At 44.2% G+C, this 21359-nt stretch overlaps 4 protein-coding genes across 5 annotated transcripts in view; 2 read left to right on the top strand and 2 right to left on the bottom strand.

The window, feature by feature from the left end:
- Positions 1–7377: 7377 nt before the first annotated feature.
- Positions 7378–11353, bottom strand: wdr54 (WD repeat domain 54). Its single transcript, XM_076043875.1, has 10 exons — positions 11223–11353; positions 10638–10919; positions 10171–10233; positions 9875–9941; positions 9133–9189; positions 8763–8890; positions 8567–8667; positions 8131–8293; positions 7964–8038; positions 7378–7815 (listed from the first exon to the last, which is right to left on the bottom strand). The coding sequence occupies exons 2-10, from the start codon at positions 10860–10862 to the stop codon at positions 7684–7686; spliced, it is 1011 nt and encodes a 336-aa protein (XP_075899990.1). The 5' UTR covers positions 10863–10919; positions 11223–11353; the 3' UTR covers positions 7378–7683.
- A 336-nt stretch (positions 11354–11689) lies between these two features.
- c20h2orf81 (chromosome 20 C2orf81 homolog) lies at positions 11690–14740 on the top strand. Of its 2 annotated transcripts, none has more exons than XM_076043880.1 (4): positions 11690–11735; positions 12795–13058; positions 13211–13408; positions 13577–14740. In XM_076043880.1, the coding sequence occupies exons 2-4, from the start codon at positions 12816–12818 to the stop codon at positions 14168–14170; spliced, it is 1035 nt and encodes a 344-aa protein (XP_075899995.1). In that variant the 5' UTR covers positions 11690–11735; positions 12795–12815; the 3' UTR covers positions 14171–14740. The 2 variants fall into 2 exon arrangements, with proteins under 2 accessions (XP_075899995.1, XP_075899994.1); XM_076043879.1 differs by lacking the exon at positions 11690–11735 and adding an exon at positions 11954–12186.
- Positions 14741–14931: 191 nt separating this feature from the next.
- Positions 14932–21359, top strand: part of nol6 (nucleolar protein 6 (RNA-associated)) — an 18164-nt gene continuing 11736 nt past the window's right edge. Inside the window, exons 1-14 of the mRNA XM_076043842.1 lie at positions 14932–15083; positions 15326–15507; positions 15612–15728; positions 15853–16032; positions 16308–16476; positions 16566–16700; positions 17005–17168; positions 17277–17397; positions 17520–17578; positions 17684–17785; positions 17872–17987; positions 18162–18339; positions 18484–18606; positions 18856–19004. Coding sequence (XP_075899957.1) covers positions 15044–15083; positions 15326–15507; positions 15612–15728; positions 15853–16032; positions 16308–16476; positions 16566–16700; positions 17005–17168; positions 17277–17397; positions 17520–17578; positions 17684–17785; positions 17872–17987; positions 18162–18339; positions 18484–18606; positions 18856–19004 — 1835 coding nt within the window. The 5' untranslated portion in view covers positions 14932–15043. The remainder of the gene's footprint in view (positions 15084–15325; positions 15508–15611; positions 15729–15852; positions 16033–16307; positions 16477–16565; positions 16701–17004; positions 17169–17276; positions 17398–17519; positions 17579–17683; positions 17786–17871; positions 17988–18161; positions 18340–18483; positions 18607–18855; positions 19005–21359) is intronic.
- Positions 19088–21359, bottom strand: part of LOC142899914 (zinc finger BED domain-containing protein 4-like) — a 3694-nt gene continuing 1422 nt past the window's right edge. The window contains exons 1-2 of the mRNA XM_076043843.1: positions 21064–21359; positions 19088–20442 (exon numbers count right to left, since the gene is read on the bottom strand). The exon at positions 21064–21359 is cut by the window's right edge and continues 1422 nt beyond it. Coding sequence (XP_075899958.1) covers positions 19894–20442; positions 21064–21359 — 845 coding nt within the window. The 3' untranslated portion in view covers positions 19088–19893. The remainder of the gene's footprint in view (positions 20443–21063) is intronic.

Genomic DNA, 21359 nt, shown 5'->3' with positions numbered 1-21359 from the left:
TGTCCTCTTTCGCCGTTGGCGCACTCACACAGCGTGCCCTCTTTTCGCCTGTGCATGTGTTTGGGATTTGTGTAAAACCCTTGCGATGACTGAGGGGCCAGGTGCCACTATCTGTCACTGTGGACAGAGATCAGAGAGCTGATGACATAACATCCTCATGCAGGCATCCAAATCCATCAGCAGGTGCCATCCTGTCCTGGGTCAGACGCAGCCACTCACTTTTTTTTTCCCCCTTTTTTTTTTTCTCGGGCACCTGGCCTCCTTGGCATACACTCCAAGCTGCCTGTGTCCCTGCCCGGCGTCACTCAGGGTCTATGAATAGACGCTGGCGTATGCTCAGCGCAGTCTGCTGGGCATTGGCACGTGTGGCCCATGTCAGCGCGGCCACGGCGTAAAGCTCCCAACTGCCGTCACTACACCGGCAGCACGTCCAAGTTGCCATGGAAACTGGGACGAGCAAGTCCAACTCTGTTATCTATCGCTGCGCTTCTGCCGCGGACAAAAGTTTCACTCGTTTTTCTTTGTCAGTCGTCGACCAATGTGTCAGCCGTAGTTCGCTCTTCCCGAACGAGGCCGTGTCTGCTCTCACCTCTGACCTCTGACCTTCTCCTGCGGTCGTATTTCTCCCCCGTTTCCGCTGACTCCGTCCGCACGCAGGCACGCGGTGTCAGTGACTGGCCTTAATGGAAAGGTAGCGTGGGTCAGTGCGCCCGTTCAATGAGCGCGGGCAGCTTTTCTCCTGGACAAATGCGCAGATTGCCGTGTTTGTACTTCTGCTCCATTTACCACTTTGTGTTTAAGCATGTATCATTTACCGCGTCCCGGCCGAGCGGGCGGGGGGCCAGATGGGAGGGAGGGAGAGAGGGATGGACACCACATTAGCAAAACCGCGCCAAATGACATGAGAAATAGCACAGCAGCTGCAACCTCTACCACCTACCATGGATTGAAATGGCACCGAGTGGGACTGTGATTTCCAGATATGCGAGAGCACAAGACTCGCACTTTGCCACCAAAGTGCGAGTCTGTGCTGGTGGCGTGACGCACGCTTCGCAAAAAAGAGTCATTTATCTCAGCCGTTTGAGTTTTCGGTAAGATCCAAGTCATTTTGCCAGGGAAAACAAGAATCATGTCAGAGCTGGTTAATACAAGCTTAAGCTGTGACACCTGGTTTTTGCTTGTGATTTGAGGTAAGCAAATTCAATGGGTGTTTACAGGGGCTTGTGCAAGGTATGGCATTGCTGAAGTCATATCTGAATGATTGTATATATATAAATACATATATTATTATTATCTAGCTCTTATAGTGCCTTACTATTTTGTGTCTACATTATAATAATATTTTTTTCAATTTAGTTCAAACCAGTTTAGTTGGTATATCTTACAAAGCAGTAATGATCAAAATGAAATAAACAAAGGAACAGCATTGAAGCGCAGACAAAACAAGTGAACAAACAGACGCAATGAAAATGTCAAGAGAGTCTATCTGCACAGGTTGTGTCCAGGTGCAAGTGCGCGGCAGAGCTCTGGGAATGAGAAACTGAGGGAGAGAGATTTGAACGACCATGAATGAGAGGCGTTCACTTCAGTGAAGTAGCTCCTCCAGCCTCCGCTCTCTCCATTTTTTTTTTTTTGTTGATTTTATTTCACTGTTTTACCTCAGTGGATTGAAATGCCTGAACAAAAAAAATCCCTTTATTGATAATCAATTCCATGTGTGCCCCTGACACACACACACACACACACACACACAAATGCATGTGTGCGGGCCTCTATGTCGCAGCACAGCACACTGCAGACACTGTTAAAGCCAGCAGGTGCAAACTGTGAAGCCCCTTTGTGCCGTGGCATGTCCAAGTTACTCTGCCGAGTCGTGGACTTTGGTGAGTTGCGAGCCGCACAGGATGGATTGCAGCAGATATTGACATAATGGCAGAATTGTGTTTTAAAGATCTTTGATCTGGGATAATCTTGTATGCATTGCCACGCAATCACGCTGCAAGAAACATCCACACGCTTTGGACTTCAGATGCAATTTGAACAAAGGATTGCCTCAAAGACAGCCATTCATCTCTTTCACATTAACCCTATTAGCAGCCTCCCTGTTGCCCGGATATGAGGATATTATTGCTGTGACTCTATTTTAAGACTCAATAACTCTCTCCCACACACTCCAGGTAATCACTGGGGTGTTTATTAATTGGATGCACATTTTGATCAGTTTCATAAGGTTGCTCTCCAGGATTGAACATCTTTGAGCGAGAACTGTCATTGGTGAGGTAATTTGATAAAAGCCGGCTCATAAATCACGGTGGGACTTAACAGTCAACGGGATTGTGTTTTGTTCAGGACACCGGAATGAAGATGAGGAGGTTGTCCTCGGCTCTCGTCCATTGTTTTTTACAGCAAGCGCCACTCAACACGGTGCAGAAATATACACGGAATCGAGGGCCTCGCATGAATTCACAAAAGTGCGCGCAATCAGGCAAAGACAGACTGGTACAAATGTGAGACAAAACTGTCTTCATCAGGAAGAGCGTCTGGAAAATAAATCCATCCTCATTTGAATGGTGCCATCTGCGCCCCACACACACACACACACACACACACACACACACACACACACACACACATTCCGACGTCAGCACATCTACGTCAGACAACCCAAACAGTAACGAGTGCTAGGCAACTGTGCCATCCCAGTGCAGATGGCAGAATCTGATCATGTTTGTTTTATTCTAATCTAATTCACTTAAATCCCGTTGCCGTCCAATGCCTACTGGAAGACTTTGGGAACATTTGAGTGTGTGTGTGTGTGTGTGTGTGTGTGTGTGTGTGTGTGTGTGTGTCCTGCTTTTGCTTCCTTGCTTCCAAAATCCGAAATTATGAGGAGCTGTAGCCTTATAGAATGTTGCTGCAATGAGGCTCCGAAAAGACTGTTTTTACCAAAGAGTGCAGCTTAAACGAAGGACAAGCAGTGGAGCTCCCATCTCCCTGCTGTCAGGGTGATTAATGAGACTAACAATAGGCAGGTCGACTGGTTGTTTCGGTATTGTAGGCCGTTTCCCCTCGATAATTGTGTTTGTATTTTTAAGGGGGAGAGAAGGATGGAGCGCGCTCTCTACTTTCCATATGAGGTCACTCAGCTGCAGCACGTAATGCGGGGCATTTCGTGGGTTACTGTAATGGAGAGTGTGACATTTGTGCCACAGTGTGTGGCCCAGCGCAACTAATGCGCCAGGAAATGTGACTGGGTAGACATCAACAAGTTCACCCCAGAATTAACGCATGATCTGAAGGGGATGTTCGATTGGTTTACCCGCAGGACAACTCCATTAGCCATTGCGTAACTTGTTATGTGCAGATCGACAAACTGTGTGTGTGTGTGTGTGTCTGTTGAATCAGAATCAGGTCACTTAAAAGAGGCAGTCTCCACATCGCAATGTGTTTAAAGTCAGCTATATTACATAGTTATATACCTTAAAAATAGAATATATTTTTTTAGGTCAGAGGCGAGAACACTTTGATTAATGGTACTGATGCGCTGATCATTGGTCAAAGCACAGATAACAAAAAAAAATCATGTTAAAATAAATATACAAATAAAAAAATGTAAGGGAAGAGCAGTTTTGGGGAGTTACAAGCAACATTGTTACGTAATTTAATTACAAAATAAAGATATTGTATTCAGTTGAATTACAGGTACTTGTGTAATTTTTTATGATTACATACATCTGACCAATTTCTTTTACAATTCTTTGTGTGTTTTTTAAGGGTTTTTTTTTAATCATTTTATTTTTATTGCTTTTCATGGTTTGATGCTATTCTGATGCTTCTGATTGGTTCTCTTGTCAAGTTCGGAAATGCAGCACCCACCAACAGTCGGGGTTTTTATGCCTTTTCTGTTGACATAGATGAATGGATGGATGGATTGATGGTTGGATTGATGGATGGTGCAATGAGAATTCTTAAATTGGTTATGCTGTTTGATTAACTGTCAACAAATGTATGCATCATCTTTATTTGCAAATGGCCTTTTGTTCCACTTGTGGTTTCCGCCTCTGTTTGCCTCTTCGGCCCCATATTTACCATACAGCCACGGTAAATTAGTAGCGGCAGGTTTGCAGATCCGTTAACTCTCGTGCGTGCGCGCACAAGCGACTTTGTGTTTTTAAATTGGAAAGCAGCCTGCACGTACCGGAAGACTGCTGGAGCTGGCCTGTCTAGGCCACTGCTCCGTCAGTGGCGGCCGGCTGGAGGGGCTTTAGGGCTCTTCATCCCCACTCCGGGTGATGCTTTTATCCCTGCAGGCTCAGCCACACGGGCCACCTGAGCAGCCGCCTCAAGGCTGGATGGGCACAAGACAAATTGTTTCCTCCTCACCTGAATAATGAGGGAACCCACACAAACAAGCAGCTTAAGAGATATCCAGGCTGCAGCCTCGCCCTTAACGGACACACATATCAGTCGAGGCACAGAGCTGGGTTTGCACGCTGCGCACTCCACACTGACGCTGCCACTCATTCCTGGTGGAGGGTGGTGTGCATGGCAAGGTGGTGGATGACCTGGGTTTGGTCGATACTTTATTGTTTGGGCTGTGTTCTGAACAAACTCGTCCTGTTGGTTGTGAGACACATTCCGCAACAACTCGATCAGCTGTGAAGTGACTCACGATGGCCTTTTTTTCATGAGGTTCGTGTGCTTTATGTCTTTTACCAGCGCTAAGAAAATAATTGCAAACGGTGTAAATCCCTGTTTTCTCACGTCGAATGACAGTTTTTCTTTTCAGTACTAGCGGTTTTTAGCAGCTATGCTAAAAACTGGTCGACTGCGGATGTGGCGCCACAACATTGCATGTCGACCCACTCTTTATCGAAACACAAATAATCTGAGCGGTGACCGTCATTTTCTGTGTGAATGGGTTTTCATGGTAGAGCTTCACATACTCCAACATGATGGACACTGCAGTAGGGCATCAGCCCATGCACTGACACCCAGTAGAAAGACATTCTAAGTGCAGGATCAAGGGATGAAGGATCTCTTGCCAAACCTTCTACAGCAGGAGACGCCTAAGTAATCGAACTAAGCAAGTAACTAAGTATGTATATAAAAAAAAAAGTTAAATTAGTATAGTAACATCAAAAACAAAAAAGTTTTTTTGTAGGTAATTAATGCATTAAAAAGTTAACTGACCTTTTCTAGCTAAATACTGTGCACATGTGTATTTCCTGTTCATTAATACTCAAAATTTTACACGTTGCGCCTTTGATAAACAGTGGTATTATCCAGCCTTCTCAGAGAGTATAATGGCACTTTTCCTCTGGTCAAAATTCCACATGCAAAATCAACAGTTGATTGGGAGATAAATCGGTTCACATTCAGGTCACTCCCCCCCCCCCCCCCCCCCCAACACTGTGTGTTCAGCTGTGTGGAGCACCAAACAGCTTCTATTGACAAACGTTGCAACAGTACGCAGCATGAGTGGCCCCGAGGCTGTGTAGGCGACGTCTTCCAAGTCTGTTGACTCGCTCGACGAAGAATCAACAAGTCGCTGCACTCGGCTGCTCTTGGTCTTCTTTATTTTTGACAGGCTCATTTCCTCCTCAACCTTAAACGCTGCGTGTATTAAATATGATCAACTTGTCCCGCCCTCTGCCCCAGTTTGTTACGTAACCTGAGCGTCCCTGTCATTTGGGGCCTGGTATCGACCGCTCAGTCCGGCGCCAACCGTCCTCTGCCAGTGGAGCGGGCCGTCCGACCCGAGGCATGCTGGAAAGCTGTGACACAACACGTCAGACTGCAATTTATTGATTCCAGAAAGACACTGTTTTCATACTGTAATGCATGTTTGACCCCGACATCAGCATTAACCCAACCCTCAGTGGGTACCTACCAAATTTATGTTGCATAACATGCCATGTGGTGTGTGTGTGTGTGTGTGTGTGTGTGTGTGTGTGTGTGTGTGTGTGTGTGCGTGCTCCAAACAATCTTGTCAGCTGATATTACGTGACCAGTGTTGACTGCAAACCATGAAAGACTAGAACTCTGGGATTTAATACTGGCTTAGCCCTGAACTGCCAAGCAGCACACAATACCTCACTGACCTGTTTCCTCCCTCGATAAGGTAGTTGGGATTACGATGATACCTGGTTGCTTGATATAGACTGCGCGCGCCCACACGCACAGAAAGATAAAAACAAGATGTAATGAAGGGTTTGTTAACAACAAAGTTTCTATCTACATTGGAACCACAGAGTTTGCAAGATTTCTTCATAAATTAATTTTATGTCAAGCAACAGTGCAGATCATTGTTGTTTTTTCACATTGCAAATGTTCCCTTTTTTTTTTTTTTGGAATGTATAAAGGATTTTTCTTATGTTACATGTTGGTGCAATCTGGAATTAAAACAGTAATGGAAAGTTGGATTGGTTTTCAAATAAAGACCCTTTTTTTTACTATTGTATAATTTCCTCGAGCTTTGAGGAGACCCACTGTTGGGTCATGGAATTCCTGTTTGGATTTCTAGGGGATGGGAGTCAACATTACAATTAATTGCATGATTGGGACGGAGCAGGAGTCAAAGGTTAAAAAATAAATAAAAAACGTAGGATAGGTGCACCAAAATTTTGCAGTTATTTTTCCATTTCCCCAGTGGGTCGTTGGGCCAGTGGGCCGGGCCATGAGAAGAAAGGGCGGAAAAAGTCTATTGCAATGGCCAATCTCATTGTGGTCCGCACAGAGGGGCTGGGTCAGCTAGCTAGTGATGCGATGGACTATACCTGTGTTCATGTATTGCTTCCTTGTCTGAAATCTGGTCCACGTGGGTAAGTCCCACCCATTTCCTCAGCCTGTTGCAGCTGTCATTTGTTGGTCACGCTGCTGCAACGGTGCTTGACAGCTTTCGTAAAGGATTGAGACTTAGTGCTGCCCGGGCAGATGGAGAATAAAAAAACAAGCCCAAAAACACAAAGATGGTGCTGAAAGCTCAGGGATTAAAAAAAAAAGAAAGAAAGAAAGAAAGAAAGAAAAAGAAAAAAAGAAAAATAAATCCCTTGAGGAACTTGCAGCAAGCAATGGGAGCGGGATGGGACTTTTCCCATTTTACTAGCATTGGAATGGGAAAGAAGTTTTTTTTTTTTTTGTGGGAGTAGGACGGGACAGGAGTGGACATTCACACCCGTGTCACTCTGTGGTTCACACACGGTCCAATCGCAACGTGGTCAGTCCAACGACCGCCAGGCAACTCCACACTGCCCTCTGGTGAGATCTGTGTGTACTGCTCAGTACAGTGCCTGAGAGAAAAACAGCTGCCACGACGCGCCATTTGTTTTTTTTGTTTTTTCAAAACACAACATCAAAAACCAACAAACCTAACACTTATTTTATAGAAATGTTTATTACTACTCGTCAAAGTACTTTATTTATTCACTAAGCTACATTTACAGTCATATACACATGCCTTGCTGAAATATACAGACCAACTACAACACATTATGTTGTAACGCTGAGTTGTTGTAAATGTCAAAGTAAGAGTGCTTATACAAATTTTCTCTCCAAAATCTTATGTTCATAAAATATGTTCAGCACTAAGGTAAAGCAAACATTCCACCCGGGGCACAATCTACTTGGTCCATCTCAAAACAAATGTACATTTATACATTTTACCGCAACTGAGGCATATACTTAAGTCTGTGTATAGCGGATGATCTCACTCAGGTCATAGCCTGTCACTGCGAAAGCATAGCCGTCGCCATCGCAGAACTTGGCGCCGCAAATCTGTGTGTCTGTCACACACTCGTTGTGCAAATGAGCAACCTGAAAGGGGATCAGAACAAAACAACAAACAGTCAGCATCTTGTTAAACACTTGAGAAACAACAACAAGTTGTGCATTTCACACGTGCACTCAGAAAAAAAAAAATAAAGAAATAAATTTGTACTGTGTTCCAACTCGGTACAGTTACCTCCACACTGTTGGTTTCTGGGGTCATCGTCAGGTGCCAAACTCTCACTAGAGAATCTTCAGCCGCAGACAGAAGCTACAACACACAATGATTGCCATTACATAGCAGGTTGAGGTCTTTTCTGGATTTGAAAATCATGTCGGAAACGATTCAGCCACGGAACTCACCAGGCCAGAAAAAGGAGCAATGTCCAGCGAGTATATCCAGCGAGCGTGGGCGTTGACCTCCGCGTGCAGAATTCCCGTCACTGCCTCGTAAATCCGAATCTGACCTGTTCCGTAACCTGCCACCACGGCGCCTTTCCACAGTTTGACCGATGAGCAGCTCATGCTGACGGCGGCGGCGGAGACGGTGCGTCGTAGCCGTGGAGGGATGAAGGCGGGACGTAGTGAACATTAGATTAGGGCAAAGGGAGGAAACGGAGGAACAAATGACAGATAGGGAGGAAAGCAAGTTAGTGCGACATGCTAGAAAACAAAGACAGGCAAGAAGAAAGGGAGTTTATAGGACAAAATTTGGATAACGCACTTCCTTTGGTTATAAAGAGACGTTGCGAACCAACATTAAGAGTGATCAATATTGATAAAGGAATTTACGTCTTACTCAAAGCCGGCGATTTTATTTAGCAGCTGAAATTCCTCCCCAGACTTCCACACGCAGAGGTTGCCTCCGTCATCTGCACTGACCAGATCTGCTATACATTCCTGGAGGATGGAAAGGGACAGCAGCTCTGACGAGTGTTATTACATGTAGCTGACGGAAGAATGAAAGCGACCCCGGCAGAAGAACCCCACCGTACCTGGCTGCCAGAGCACTCCGAGGCCATGTCAGTGATGGGCTCCTTGTGCTCCTCCAGGACCTCAGACAGCGTGATGTTACTGCCTTTACTTGGCACGTCAAACACCAGAATTGCACCATTTGACACCCCTGGAGAGATATTACAATATATAATAAGTTGCACAAAAAAAAACGTTTAAATACACAGTCACAAAAGACAAGATAAGCCGTACAAATTTAGAAAAAAAATATTATTAGGTTGTTCCTGGAATTAAAAAAAAATGTAAATAACAAATTGGCACACTAAGGCTCCCTTTTATATACATTTATTGGTGTGAAGCCTGAGGTCCTTTCTTTGCAATTTGTCATCAGATGTGTGACTGAGTACCTACCCACGCAGATGTAATTCTGCCACACTGCTGATATTCCACGTGCAAACACGGCCTGAGCTGGGACACAAATGAAGGAGGGCGTTAATTCCACCTCGCACATAGTCAAAGCCAGTTCCCGGCACCATATGTAGTACATAAGCTGATCAAAGTCAGGCATCATGAGCTGACGATCAGTCAGTATAAAAAGGGCACACTTTTCAAGCTGCTTGACAACTCATTCTTCTGAGTGCTGCTTCACAGCCCAGCTGGAGGCCAGCCGCCCCTAACGCCTGTCAACGTACGACGCGTCAGCCTGCAAAAAAGGTTTCAATCTTTGATGATAGTGTGTTGCTTTTTTTTTTTGCAAGCCTATCCAAGCATACGCAAGGGCTGAAAGGTGGATATAAAATATCAGAAATATATAAAAGGAAGTTGCCCAAAAAGTAATGACATTTACATTTCCAAATTACAATGGTTCTTGGGAATAAATCGCTAGAAATCCTGATTTGAAATTGTGCCACATTTGGAGGACATGAAAATAGTCAATGGTTCCACCCTGTTATGTTTGCGTAAGGAGGTTGTATTCGATGCACTGCAATTTCAAACAAAAACAGCATTCAGCACACACGACATCAATCATAAAATCAAAAGTTAAAATGCAATATATTGGGCATTTAGGTTTTATGTGCATAATCCCAAAAAGGTACGAATGTAATTGTTTGCATGTGTGAAAAGTAAATTAACTGATGTGTTGAACATTTACCGGTCGGCGTTTCTGGACAGTCTAGTGCATGCCAGTACACCATGATGGAGCCATCAGATTCGTACATCTGCAGGGACATATATAAAATACTTTGTTTACTCTGTAGACACACAGAGGTGCAATGCATGGAAATCTGTTGAGGTTCACTCTGGAGCAGGACAATGAAGAGCACCACGACTCTCTATGATAAGAATGGAGCAAAACCAGAACGGGTATCACTGGAAATATCCGTATTAGGTCAAAACAGCAACTGTTTTAAGGGGTCTGTTGCGTTACACACAAACAGACCAACTCACCTGGATGCCTTTCTGTGAGGTCACCACAAGCAGTTCACGGGAAGGAAGAACACAGAAGGCAGCCTGTAACCAAAAAAAACAAGGGATCTCTGCTCAAATGAATCTGGATTTGCAACCACTATGGCAAAGAATGCCCTGCATGTGCAAATCACTTATTTTTACAAGGTATTGCAATAACATTACACGCCCGCATACCAGCAGAACACAGCATCTGTGGTGATGCGAAGGTCAAGAAGGCGGAAGTAAAATACATTTTTGCAGAATTTACACACTTTACATACCACACTGTAAACCAGGGGTGTCAAACCCAATTACACACTGGGAACAAAATGTCAAACTTGGACAAAGTCACAGGCCAACAGTGGTGTTTATTATTAATAGTATTATTAATAATAAACATAAACCTAAATCGAAGTGGGTCTCTGAAGGGCCCACCTTCTCTCAGACTGACTGAGGAGAGGACGCACCTGCATGATGAGCGACGTGCTGGTGGCCACATTGGGCTCCTTGGACTGCAGCTGCCGGTGGGAGTAGTTGAGTCCATCCCAGGAGGCGCTCACCATGTTGACCACGTTTGCGTGGACCACCGTGAAGTAGGTGAGACGACGCGGGGCGATGCGCAGCACGCCGAGGTTGTTGTACAGCGCCGACGCGCTGTTTTTGATCTGGATGCTCTTCTCCTTGTGGTACATGGCTTCGGCAACGGCGGCCAAGTTCGTCAAAATGGCAGGGAACTGTCCGGTGTCTGTCTGCAAACACATGGGAAATGTCACCGCAGCTAGCGCCCGGTGAGCCCGGGGTTTGCTAGAAGACGCACAAGTGGGACTGGCACAGTGGGACTGGCAGCGCTACGCAACTAGTACATGATTGCCGTTAGCTAGCTAGCGTTAGCACGGAGAAGTCACATTCTGGGACACGGGTCGCAGACAGTCTTTCTTTATACCTAAATAACATTTGACTTAATCATAAGTGGATATCGTCTTTGTCCAACAGTGTCAGCAAAGTGAGGAAGAACGAGGTAGTATCTTATCTCCCGTTAGCAACAGGCTTACCTACGCCGCGTCCTCTGCAGCCATAGAGACAACGCCGCCTCGACGTGCAGCGTCATGCTTGCGTAGACGGTTACTTAGCAACAGCGAGGCCTAAGGAGCAGCGGGGACAAAATATTCTCCTAAGAGGAATAGAATAAAAATAAAACCAGCTGTCCATGATTCAGCCTTTGGCATGCTGAAATGTGTTGTTTGTTTGTTTGTTTTTTATAGAATGCATGAATATTTTTTTTATATTTATTTTATAACATAAATGTACATGGTGAACTTCTTTCCTTCGTTTCACTATTCTCTGCTGCTCATTGGTTAAATCTTCTTACTTTCGGCATGCTCCCTATTTTCTCTTACTCTATAGTCCCAGCACCCCCCCATGACTTTAATCCCTCATCAAAGTCACGTTGGAACTTTTTTTTTTTCTTCTTCCATTAACTGGATTTTGGAATAGACGCGCTCCAAGGGCACACAGTAAGGGATATTGACTGTGTTTGCAGGTAGTCTAGTAAATAGCTACTAAAGGTAAATAAATAAAGCCTAATGTGCTGAGTGTTATTTGGACAACTGGGGAAACGTGAGAAATGTGTATTTTACAGCAAATGATATCTACTAATAGTATTTAGATGGGTTGCTCTTTTTATTTCCCGCAAAATCGACCGTCTCCTTGTAGTAAAGGGGCGGGCGGGGGGAGGGGGGGCGATAATCCTGAATAATAATTAATGAATAATAAATAAAAAAATAAATCTTAGTTCGTACCACAACGGAATGAGAAATGATGTCCCTGAACTCGAGGAGCGGCAGGCGTTGATCTGGGAGACAACGTGACGCATCACGTACGTAGAGGTTGCGTTGACTCGTCTCCATGGCAGCAATGGACGCGGAGCCAGACGTCGCAAACGGGGAGCGCAAACGAAATTAAAATGCCTTGTTCTTGTTATTTGGGGATTTAATTGCGGATAGCAGCAGGTACTTGGTAAGTTTGAGTTTACTCCTACACAGTATTAGTGCATTTATAATGAGCCAGTTTAAAGTACTATTAGGCGCACACCCTCAGGTAATGACGCGCCCCAAATCTCCAGCAAAGTCAACCGGCAATGTGTTCCTCGTCGGCTTCTCCAATGCGCAAAAAAAAAACCAAACAACAACATTCGGGACAGCTTTTAAATACGCAATGAATGCTGAAACGAATAGGCTTCGTGATATTTCGACAATATACAACACTGAACAATGCTGTCTCCAGAAAATAGCCAACAGATGAATATGCTATCACACTGAGGCTAATTTACTTTACATAACTTTGTGGTGGTTCTGTAAAAATGTTCATACGAAATTACACGATTTGTATTTGCCGTGGCATTAAAACGTTTTCCCCGTCAACATTGACGTGTCCAGAGGTTTCACCTTATCCACCAGGGGGAGCAATTGTGTTACTAGTTTATGTGACATGACTGGTAATTAATCATCTGGGTTGACGGTTTATCTGCATGTTTACGCAGTAATCAGAAAAACTCTTTCTTTCTCTCAATTCTCACACATCTGACTACTCGTGAATAATTTAGATTTGCTGTCTGTTGTGTTTAGCGCCTTATCGACTGAGTCACAATGCCGCCTCGCTCTGCAACCAAGTCGCAGGCCGACAAGAAAGGCCGCAAGTCCTCTGCACAGGTGGCCACACCTCAGCCGCAAGATGCAGATGAAGAAGACACTATATCTGGTCGTTTCACCCGGAGCCAGTGGTCAGACATGCTGAGCCAAGAGGACTCAGATGAGATCGTGGGCGAGATCACTCAGGAACTAATGACCAAAGTCATGAAAGGCACCCTAAATGCATACATTGAAAAACAGGTAAAAGAAAAAGACTGTTTTTTTCTATTTACTCTCAAATCATCATCATTATTTGGCAAACTGGCATTTGGAGCGAGGCTATTGTACGTTTAAGTGACAATACAATGTTTCTTTTTAAAAGTTCATGATGTTTCCCATTTTGAACACCCCAGTTAGCAAGTTACACAGCCTCCTGGGCCAAAAGGTACCTCATGGAGATACTGGAGCAGCAGTTTCTGTGCCTTGATGTAGGAGAAGGACCAGAGGAAGCATCTGAAACAGAAGACTCAGAGCCTGTGCCAACAACTTCAGACCCATGGCTCCAGGGATGTGTGCCCATTGTCATTGACCCTCAATATTACGCTGATCAGGTTCGCTAATGTTTTATTTCATCACACTTCCATGTCTCTTGTTGTCATTGTTAAATATTTATTATTTGTGTTTTAATCATTATTTTGAATTCATTTTGATTCTAATATTTTAACCAAGTCACTGCGTGTGATATTTGACGTACAACACTATATATTTATTTTTGGCAGGATAACATTTTGACCCCGGAGCAAGAAGATCCAGTGGAAAACCAACCATGTGAAGCTGTCCCCTCCGGAAGTGTTACTCCGGAGGAACCTATACAGGAAACAATACCTCAGAAACCCATCAGTAACAAGCAGAATACAAGTTCAAGTCCCCACTTCTCACCAAAATTGGATAAAAAGAAAACTCAGCAGACTAGTTTGCTCCCTAGGCCAATTCCAAGCAAACTGCTACCACCGTTGTCCCATTCTGCAGTAAAAAGGGACCAGCAGGTTGAAAGTAAAGTCAGGACTCCCGATCCTGCAGTATCATTGCATCCCCCTAAGGAGCGCACAGCTTTACCAACAGTATCATTGCATCCACTTAAGGACCGTAATGCTTTACCAAAGCTTGGACCATCCCAGCTGCCTCAACACTGCATCAAGCCTCGATATGATATTTTCAGTAATGATATCACAAAACCCAGCACGTCAAGACAAAATGGAATGTGTAAATTGGACCATATAAGATATAAAAAGCAGCAAATGAATAGGACTATCACTTCAGTTGGGCCCCTAACCAACTCCAGCAAACAGGAAGTGAGACGGATACCTGGTTGAGAAAGTTTTTTTTTTCTTAATAGAAAGACTGCTGTATCTGAGAAAGTTGAGAAGGACTATTCTCCATACGCACTACAACACTAATTCACACAAATCCACCATCTGCCTGTGTACAGAGATTTTTTTTGTCACTGTGTTTACATTGTTGCCCACTAAAAAATTTATTGCAAGTTCACCACCTTTTTTTATTCTACTGTTTTTATTTTACCGATGAAATTGCAAGAGCAAAACATTGTAAGCTTGAATCAAGTAATCAGCAGCTTTAATCGAATTTTGCCTCTCTCATAAAGACATGTATGCCAGCTATAATTCTGTATGTTATGAGTTGTTCTGGGGGAAAAAACAAACAAAAAAGAAACTGTACCTTATTTATATTATAAAGCTAAATTCAGCATTTGCTGATGGTATATTATTCCTTTATGATGTTACACCAAGTGTATGAACACTTCAGATATGTTACATTTTGGTAAGATAATGAACTTGATTGAATTGTACATGTATATAACGAGGTAACAAGTGAAGTCCAAAAAATTAAGTTATTTTTAAATAAATAAATAAATAAATGAATAAATAAATATCAATCAATCAATCAAACAAAACCGAGTATCTTTCATTGTCAAACGTTCTACAAAGCAAGAAATGAACCATGTGACTTACTTTTTGCGCAACCTATCTTGCTAAAGCTGACACAGAGGGCGGGGCATATGAAAACTGACGAACCAACCACAGTTGACTTCCGACCAATGAGGGAATATTTTGCTTCCGATAACGTTAGTTAGCGTGGCGCACATGTGGGTGCTCCGTATGGCTATATGCGGTTAGCATTTCTTTGGATATATCTGAAGTTTCACGTCTAACGAAAGCTGACGAAAGATGAAGACGAAGCAAAGAGTAAGAGAAGACCAGGGAGCGGGAGGACAAGCGACGTTTATCCTGTTTTTTAGATGGACAATACACGTAAACCCTCAGTGAATGTTCCTAGCTCAGAAACATAGAGGGCTTTGCCGACTGTAGTAATTGATTTAAGGCGTGATGTAGATTAGTCATTGAACATGTATATACATATGATAATGTTACAGATACGTATGGATACGAACATATCTGAATTAACGACAAGGTAAAGTGACATAAAATGCTTTGCCTCTCACATGAAGGACGAGAATGGAGGCGCCGTAAAATGTAAAAGAAGCAAACCCGAGGGGGAGCCGGGTGTGGAGGTGGTCTACCATCCGGTAAAGATGTCCCGGAGTGACCTGTACAGACCCCCCACTGCAGAGGAGCTGAACCAGCTGAAGGAGGCAGAAAGCCTGTTTCACTGCAGTCTTCTCAAAATGCAGGTGAGATCCCTCTCCTGTCCACATGATCCAAAGCAAGAGAACAAAAAGCCTATGGTGGCTTCACACTTTCCTCTCTCATATCTTTCATCCGTCTTCCCCATCAGATGGAGGAGCTTCTGAAAGAGGTTGCCTTGAGTGAGCGGAAGAAGCAGCAGATCGACTTGTTCGTTCAGACAGTCACCAAGCTGCTCCAGAATGTGCAGGAGACACCTGAGGTTGAGGTCCGTAGCTCTGTAGGAACTGTAGGAAATGTCCTGCAGTTATCAGTCAATAGTCATACTAGGATCATATTGAAAAGTCCACGTTAGATAGCCTTCAGTCATTGACATTTCTTTCTTTTCTCAGGTAAGCGATCTGTCATGGCTGTCTGGCTCGGTTAAAGTCCCATTCCTCCTGGTGCCCAAAACAACAAAGGGCAAGTTCCACATGGCGCCCCCAGCATCAGTGGATCTGATTGGCAGCTACCCACTCGGCACCTGCTCTAAACCGCGTGTCATGGTCGACCTCGCTGTCACAATCCCAGTGGTAAGTCCATACCTCCACTTTTTATTTTATGACATTACCTGACAGAATTTTGCTGACTGTGTCGTCCTATGGATATCAGTTCCCAAGCACAGATAAACGCATAAACAAGAGGGGCATCTGACATAAAAACCTATACCGAGCTAGACGTGCAAATCAGTTTGCCATGGCAACCCCTGAATGGAACAACTGAAAGGATTTTCTTTGCTTTGTATGAATGTATCACACATGTCTGTACAAATATATTCATCATGCTGTGTTTCTCCTCTGACTGATAGGATATCCTTCATCCAAAAGACGTTTTGAACCAGAGGTATCCCAGGAAAAGGGCTCTCTACCTTGCAGGTCTGGCTGAGCACCTCGCCTCCTCCTCAGACATCGGGACCATGCGTTATTCCTGTCTCCTTGGGAATCGACTGCGGCCTGTGTTACTGCTGACACCTCCAGGTAGTTCCTCTTGGCTTCAACTCAATTTCTCGAGCATGCTGTTCTGGGTATGTTGTAATTCAGTGTGTTCCTTGGTGTGACTGTTCTAGGCAAAGAGTCTTCGAGCTTCAGCGTACGTGTTCATGTCTGTCCACCTCCTGGGTTCTTCAAGCCCAGCCGCTTCCATCCGCAGCGGAATAACATTAGGACCGACTGGTACACAGGAATGCAGACGCCTTTTTCTGGTAAGATTGTCAACCGTTTCCCTTTTATTTTTCTGCTCATTTACATCAAACCTGCAATACACGGCAAGCAAACCTGCAGTCCATTCTTGGCTCATAACGGATTTTGCTTTGGTGAAGACTAGTAATTCGGTCAATAATTTCAAAGTGTTATTGATCAGGACAATGCCAGCCATCATTTACATCATAACCCCTAATGGAATGTGGAACTCCAGTTTTCATTTTTTAACCTAACTAACGATGAGCGCCCTTCTGTTTTGATGACTTTACTGACACAACTTTTTTTTCTTATCTTTTTCTGTTATAGAAGGCAGTGAACCTTCCACTCCGCACTACAACAGCTCTCTCCTGGGGGATTTACTGCCCAGGGCTCATCTCCAGTTTCTGTCTGCGGTGAGCTCCCAGTGCTCGGAGTTTGCCAATGGGGTGGCTTTGCTCAAAGTGTGGCTGCGTCAAAGAGAGCTTGATCAGGTAGGCGCCATATCGTATTGACTCGTGGATTGAAATGACATCCTTCTTTAACTCAGCATCTGTTTTCCATTCCATTCACTAATGCGTATTTGTTTTACACTCGCACAGGGTGCTGGCTGTTTTAATGGCTTCCTTGCGTCAATGCTGATGGCTTATCTGCTGACCACTCACAGAATCAGCAACACCATGACAGCCTATCAGTTGCTCCGGAACAGCTTAAACTTCCTCGGTAAGGAGGAATAAAATGAGAAACCCATTCACCATGTTGTTGTGCATTTTATGACTTCAAAGTGAGATTTTTGTATTTGGTTTTGTTTTTAAATCTATTTTACCTCCCATTCTGTCCCACAGCATCTACTGACCTCACAGTAAACGGAATCAGCCTAGCCAAAGATCCTGATTCTACCGCTGTGAGTGCTGGAACATTGAAACATCATGGAGATTGTACAGTTTCATGAGTCTTATGGATAAATCATCAAATTATTGTGTTGTCTTCCTTTTTGCACACGGTGCAGCCATCCCTGCCAGAGTTCCATGATGCTTTCCAGGTCGTGTTTGTGGACCCATCTGGGCACCTCAACATGTGTGCCGACATGACGGCTTGCACATACAAACAGGTAAATCTTTCAAGTATCCATTGCCAATCTTTTTGATTTTTACTTTTTCCAGACTTCTTTAAATTTCTCTTTTAATTTGTCTTCAGCTTCAGCACGAGGCGTCTGTGTCAATGCAGTTTTGGGACAATCCTACCGTAGATGGGTTCCACAGCCTCCTCATGACCCCTAAACCCATGATCAGGACAAGTGACCATGTTTTCCAGTATGACACCATAAAAAGACTATAACTAAGTTTCTTTTCATGGATTTCACAAGTAACATGTTAAACTGTTTAGACTTCAGGAATATGTATTTTATGTACAAATTTTCCACATTCTCACCAACTTTGAGCTCCTCTGATTGCTACTTCTCTTTGCTACCCATTACACACACACAGGTTATGTGAACTGGTGAAGCTTCAATCCAGCTGTAAGAAACTGAATCTTCTCAGTGAGCTGATGGACCACAGTGGTGACTATGTGCACACTGTGCTCCCTTATATACTGTCCCTGCTGCAGCGAGGACTTGGCCAAAGGATTGTCCTCCTCACTCACTCCCTCTGTCCTGACCCTGAGGTAGGAATGTTTTACACCACAGGCAAAACATGCTCATCAAATCATCAGCATGTGTTTTGGAATTGAGACTTGAGGGTTTAAAATCTGCTTAAACTTGTGCAAGTCATTTGATACACTTGACCAAATCTGTTTGTGTCATCACAGTGGTGCGTAGAGCACGAAGCTCCGAAACACAAGTCCCAACCTCCTCTCTCCTTCGGTTTGCTCCTAAGACCAGAGCTCGCCACCTCTGTGCTGGAACGAGGCCCGCCAGCAGACAGCCCTAAGGTGAATAGACCTCCTTCTTTCTGTGTCTGTTCATCTAACTGCTATTTAGGTCCGATATGTGGAGGATTAGTGAGGCTCGATACATGCATGTACAGTACTTGGAGTGTAAAATGTCAGTGTGAAGCCCTCGTTCTAAGAACTTGATGCAATTAGGAAAATATCTGAGATGTTGCTGTCTTGTTTCGTAGACATATTGCCTTATATTTTGCCTTGCCTTCTTTGAAAATAACTTTGGTGCTCCGTGGCTAGGCGGCTGAGTTTCGGCAGCTGTGGGGGTCCCGCTCCGAGCTGCGACGCTTCCAGGACGGTGCCATAACAGAAGCTGTGCTGTGGGAAGGAAAGAGCGTGTGCCAGAAGCAGCTGATTCCCAGACAGATTATCACACACCTGCTGCAACTGTATGTACTTTATTTTCATTTACTTCCCAGTACTAGTACTAGTTAGAGCGTCTGTCTGCTAGTAAGACAGATGTCACTGACTGTATAAGTGACAGTAATCCTAGGACGGCAGTATTTCAGACTAAATACGGAGAATACGCTAGATGGTCAGCGCTGTTTAATACCACTCAGCGAGTAAAGAAAAAAAATTTCAAAGAATACTAAACACAATAAATATATAACATTGGTGAGAAAACCATTTGTTAATTTGATGTAGTAAAAAAAAAAGGGCTACAGTACAGGACAAAAAAATAAGCACCTTATTATAACGGTAATAATGCGTTTAATATTAGGCACCTTTCAGCCACTGAGGTTACCACATCAGCAAGATGCGTTTTTTCACAGCTTCAGATTGTAACAAATTATAGTGTTTTTCTGTTAAATGAATGCTATTTGTGCAACAGTTGACATGACTGGTGCAGCCTATCTCACAAATTGTCATTGGCAGTCAACCATCAGCCATGAGCTGAGTGCCTGCTCATCTGCGGCAGTGCTGTTTGAGGTTGTGTCGTTTGGAAAAACGTAAGGCGGCACCGTAGTGTACGGACATAGACGGATAGTGTAACAGATTGTTATCTATTGCAAGAGTAATCTCAGTAGTATCTGATGTGATTTTTTTTTTTTCCGATGACGACCTTGTTTGTAGTTAGCTGCCAATATCCTGTCTGGATATGATGTGGATAATATGAAATTATTGAAGTAATCTTGACATACAAATTATGTCAGTTCATTTAACCAGTTATCCACCTCATGCATTTATAATATATATTTGTTTTAGTGCCTCTAAGTGAGGCAAACACGCACACATTCTCTGGCAAATGCTTAGTTGAAATTGAGTAAAATTTTTAGATCATGTGTTTCTGTTGACAAAGATCATCATGTCCACATCCTCTGGACTTAGTCTTGTACGACGTTGGGCAAACGTCTGGCCAGCCTCTGATAACAGAGATGGTAGGCAAACCCCTGGTATGCACAAATAATGTCTTGCCAGGGTTGCCAGTTTGGGGAATCTCGGGCCGTTGAGCTTCCACCAGTCAAGAGGATTAATGTCCAGGGAGGTGGCGATGTCTCTCAGATAGTAGTCGACCTGAGCTTCAGCGTCTGTGGCATAGGAGGAGCTGTAGTTGTCCCCCAGCAGTAGCACCATGGTGTTTTTGATGTCACTCCTTGCCTGTGAGGGCGTCGCTACCTGGCTTGTCACAGAAGTGATCAGCATCTCCTGCTGCTCCTCCTTTAGGCACGCGGTCTGACTTAACGTCTCCAGTTCAGAAACCAGGTCGTGCAGTTTAACCTTTGCGGCCAGTCGACCAGCTGGTGTCAGGAAACTAAGATGCTTGTGACGAGGGTCCAGCATGGAAGCAATCAGGGCTGGTTTGGAAGCAAGATCACTTGTGTCAACCTGAGAATGGATAAATATAGAGATGATTATGAAAAAAACCAAACTAAAATAAGCCTTTATTTAGATAGGTCTACCCCAACCATGCAGGGTATCTGGGCCACTTTTAATTATGAAACCATAATTATCTATTCGAGTGGACAGATTAGCGTGTTTATTGATTAAATAACCACTAATTGCATTTTCCAATTAAAAAGAAAAACAAAAACAATAAGGAACGGGACTACAGGCTTAACTCAGTTGCTAAGAGTTCCTCTTCACCAGTGCATGCTGCAGCAATGGAAAAGTGCTATCTGGCTAAACAAGCAGCACAACCCTGATTGGTTTACATCATGGTTTAACCAACACTGTGCTCGCAGGCAACAACCTCTACCTCCTGAGCTACAGTCACCCAAGTGTAGCAGACTGGTTGCCTTTCGTACGACTCAGTAGCTCTCAGGTTCAAAGAGGTTGGTGACTCCTGGTTTCCATGAATGTGATTGATCAATGGATCATCAATAATCTTCCAGGTGTTGCTGTGTGTTTTTATTCATGACACTTGATAAAAACAACGGATTTAGGAAACATGCAAGATTAGGTCCAGCGTGGTCTGAATGAAATGACTCAGCCCGAACTTGCACCCACCTCCATATTGCACCTGAGCACCGCCTGAACTCTCCGCTTGAACTCCGCCACCTGCTCCACGTCGCTCTCTTTGGGCATCAGGTGTGTCTGAATGAGGCTGAACGTGATGGGGTAGACGTTGGAGATGGACACCTCCGCATCGGTGGAGATCACCGTCGCGGCCCACCTCAGAGTGGACAGCACGGGTGTGAAGTTCTCCATCGTCTGCCAACAGTTGTCCTCCATCTCCAGGGCCTGCGCCTGGCGCTGGTGCGTGACCGTGCGGTCGGACAGGACCGCCTTGACGGCCCACCGCT

This window comes from Nelusetta ayraudi, unplaced genomic scaffold, assembly GCF_046127955.1.
Source record: "Nelusetta ayraudi isolate G7.1 ecotype Tasmania unplaced genomic scaffold, CSIRO-AGI_Nayr_v1 ptg000078l, whole genome shotgun sequence".
Classification (NCBI taxonomy): Eukaryota; Metazoa; Chordata; class Actinopteri; order Tetraodontiformes; family Monacanthidae; genus Nelusetta; species Nelusetta ayraudi.
Note: the sequence above shows the minus strand (reverse complement) of the source record. Positions and strands in the feature narration are given on the sequence as shown.

Coding starts and splice junctions, on each gene's coding strand:
- wdr54 (XM_076043875.1), bottom strand. CDS start 10,862: ATGTACCACAAGGAGAAGAGCATCCAGATCAAAAACAGCGCGTCGGCG. Junction 10,234..10,637: donor GCACGTCGCTCATCATGCAG/GTGCGTCCTCTC, acceptor TTTTGGTTACAG/GCTGCCTTCTGTGTTCTTCC. Junction 9,942..10,170: donor CCTCACAGAAAGGCATCCAG/GTGAGTTGGTCT, acceptor ATGTCCCTGCAG/ATGTACGAATCTGATGGCTC.
- c20h2orf81 (XM_076043880.1), top strand. CDS start 12,816: ATGCCGCCTCGCTCTGCAACCAAGTCGCAGGCCGACAAGAAAGGCCGC. Junction 13,059..13,210: donor ATGCATACATTGAAAAACAG/GTAAAAGAAAAA, acceptor TGAACACCCCAG/TTAGCAAGTTACACAGCCTC. Junction 13,409..13,576: donor CTCAATATTACGCTGATCAG/GTTCGCTAATGT, acceptor TATTTTTGGCAG/GATAACATTTTGACCCCGGA.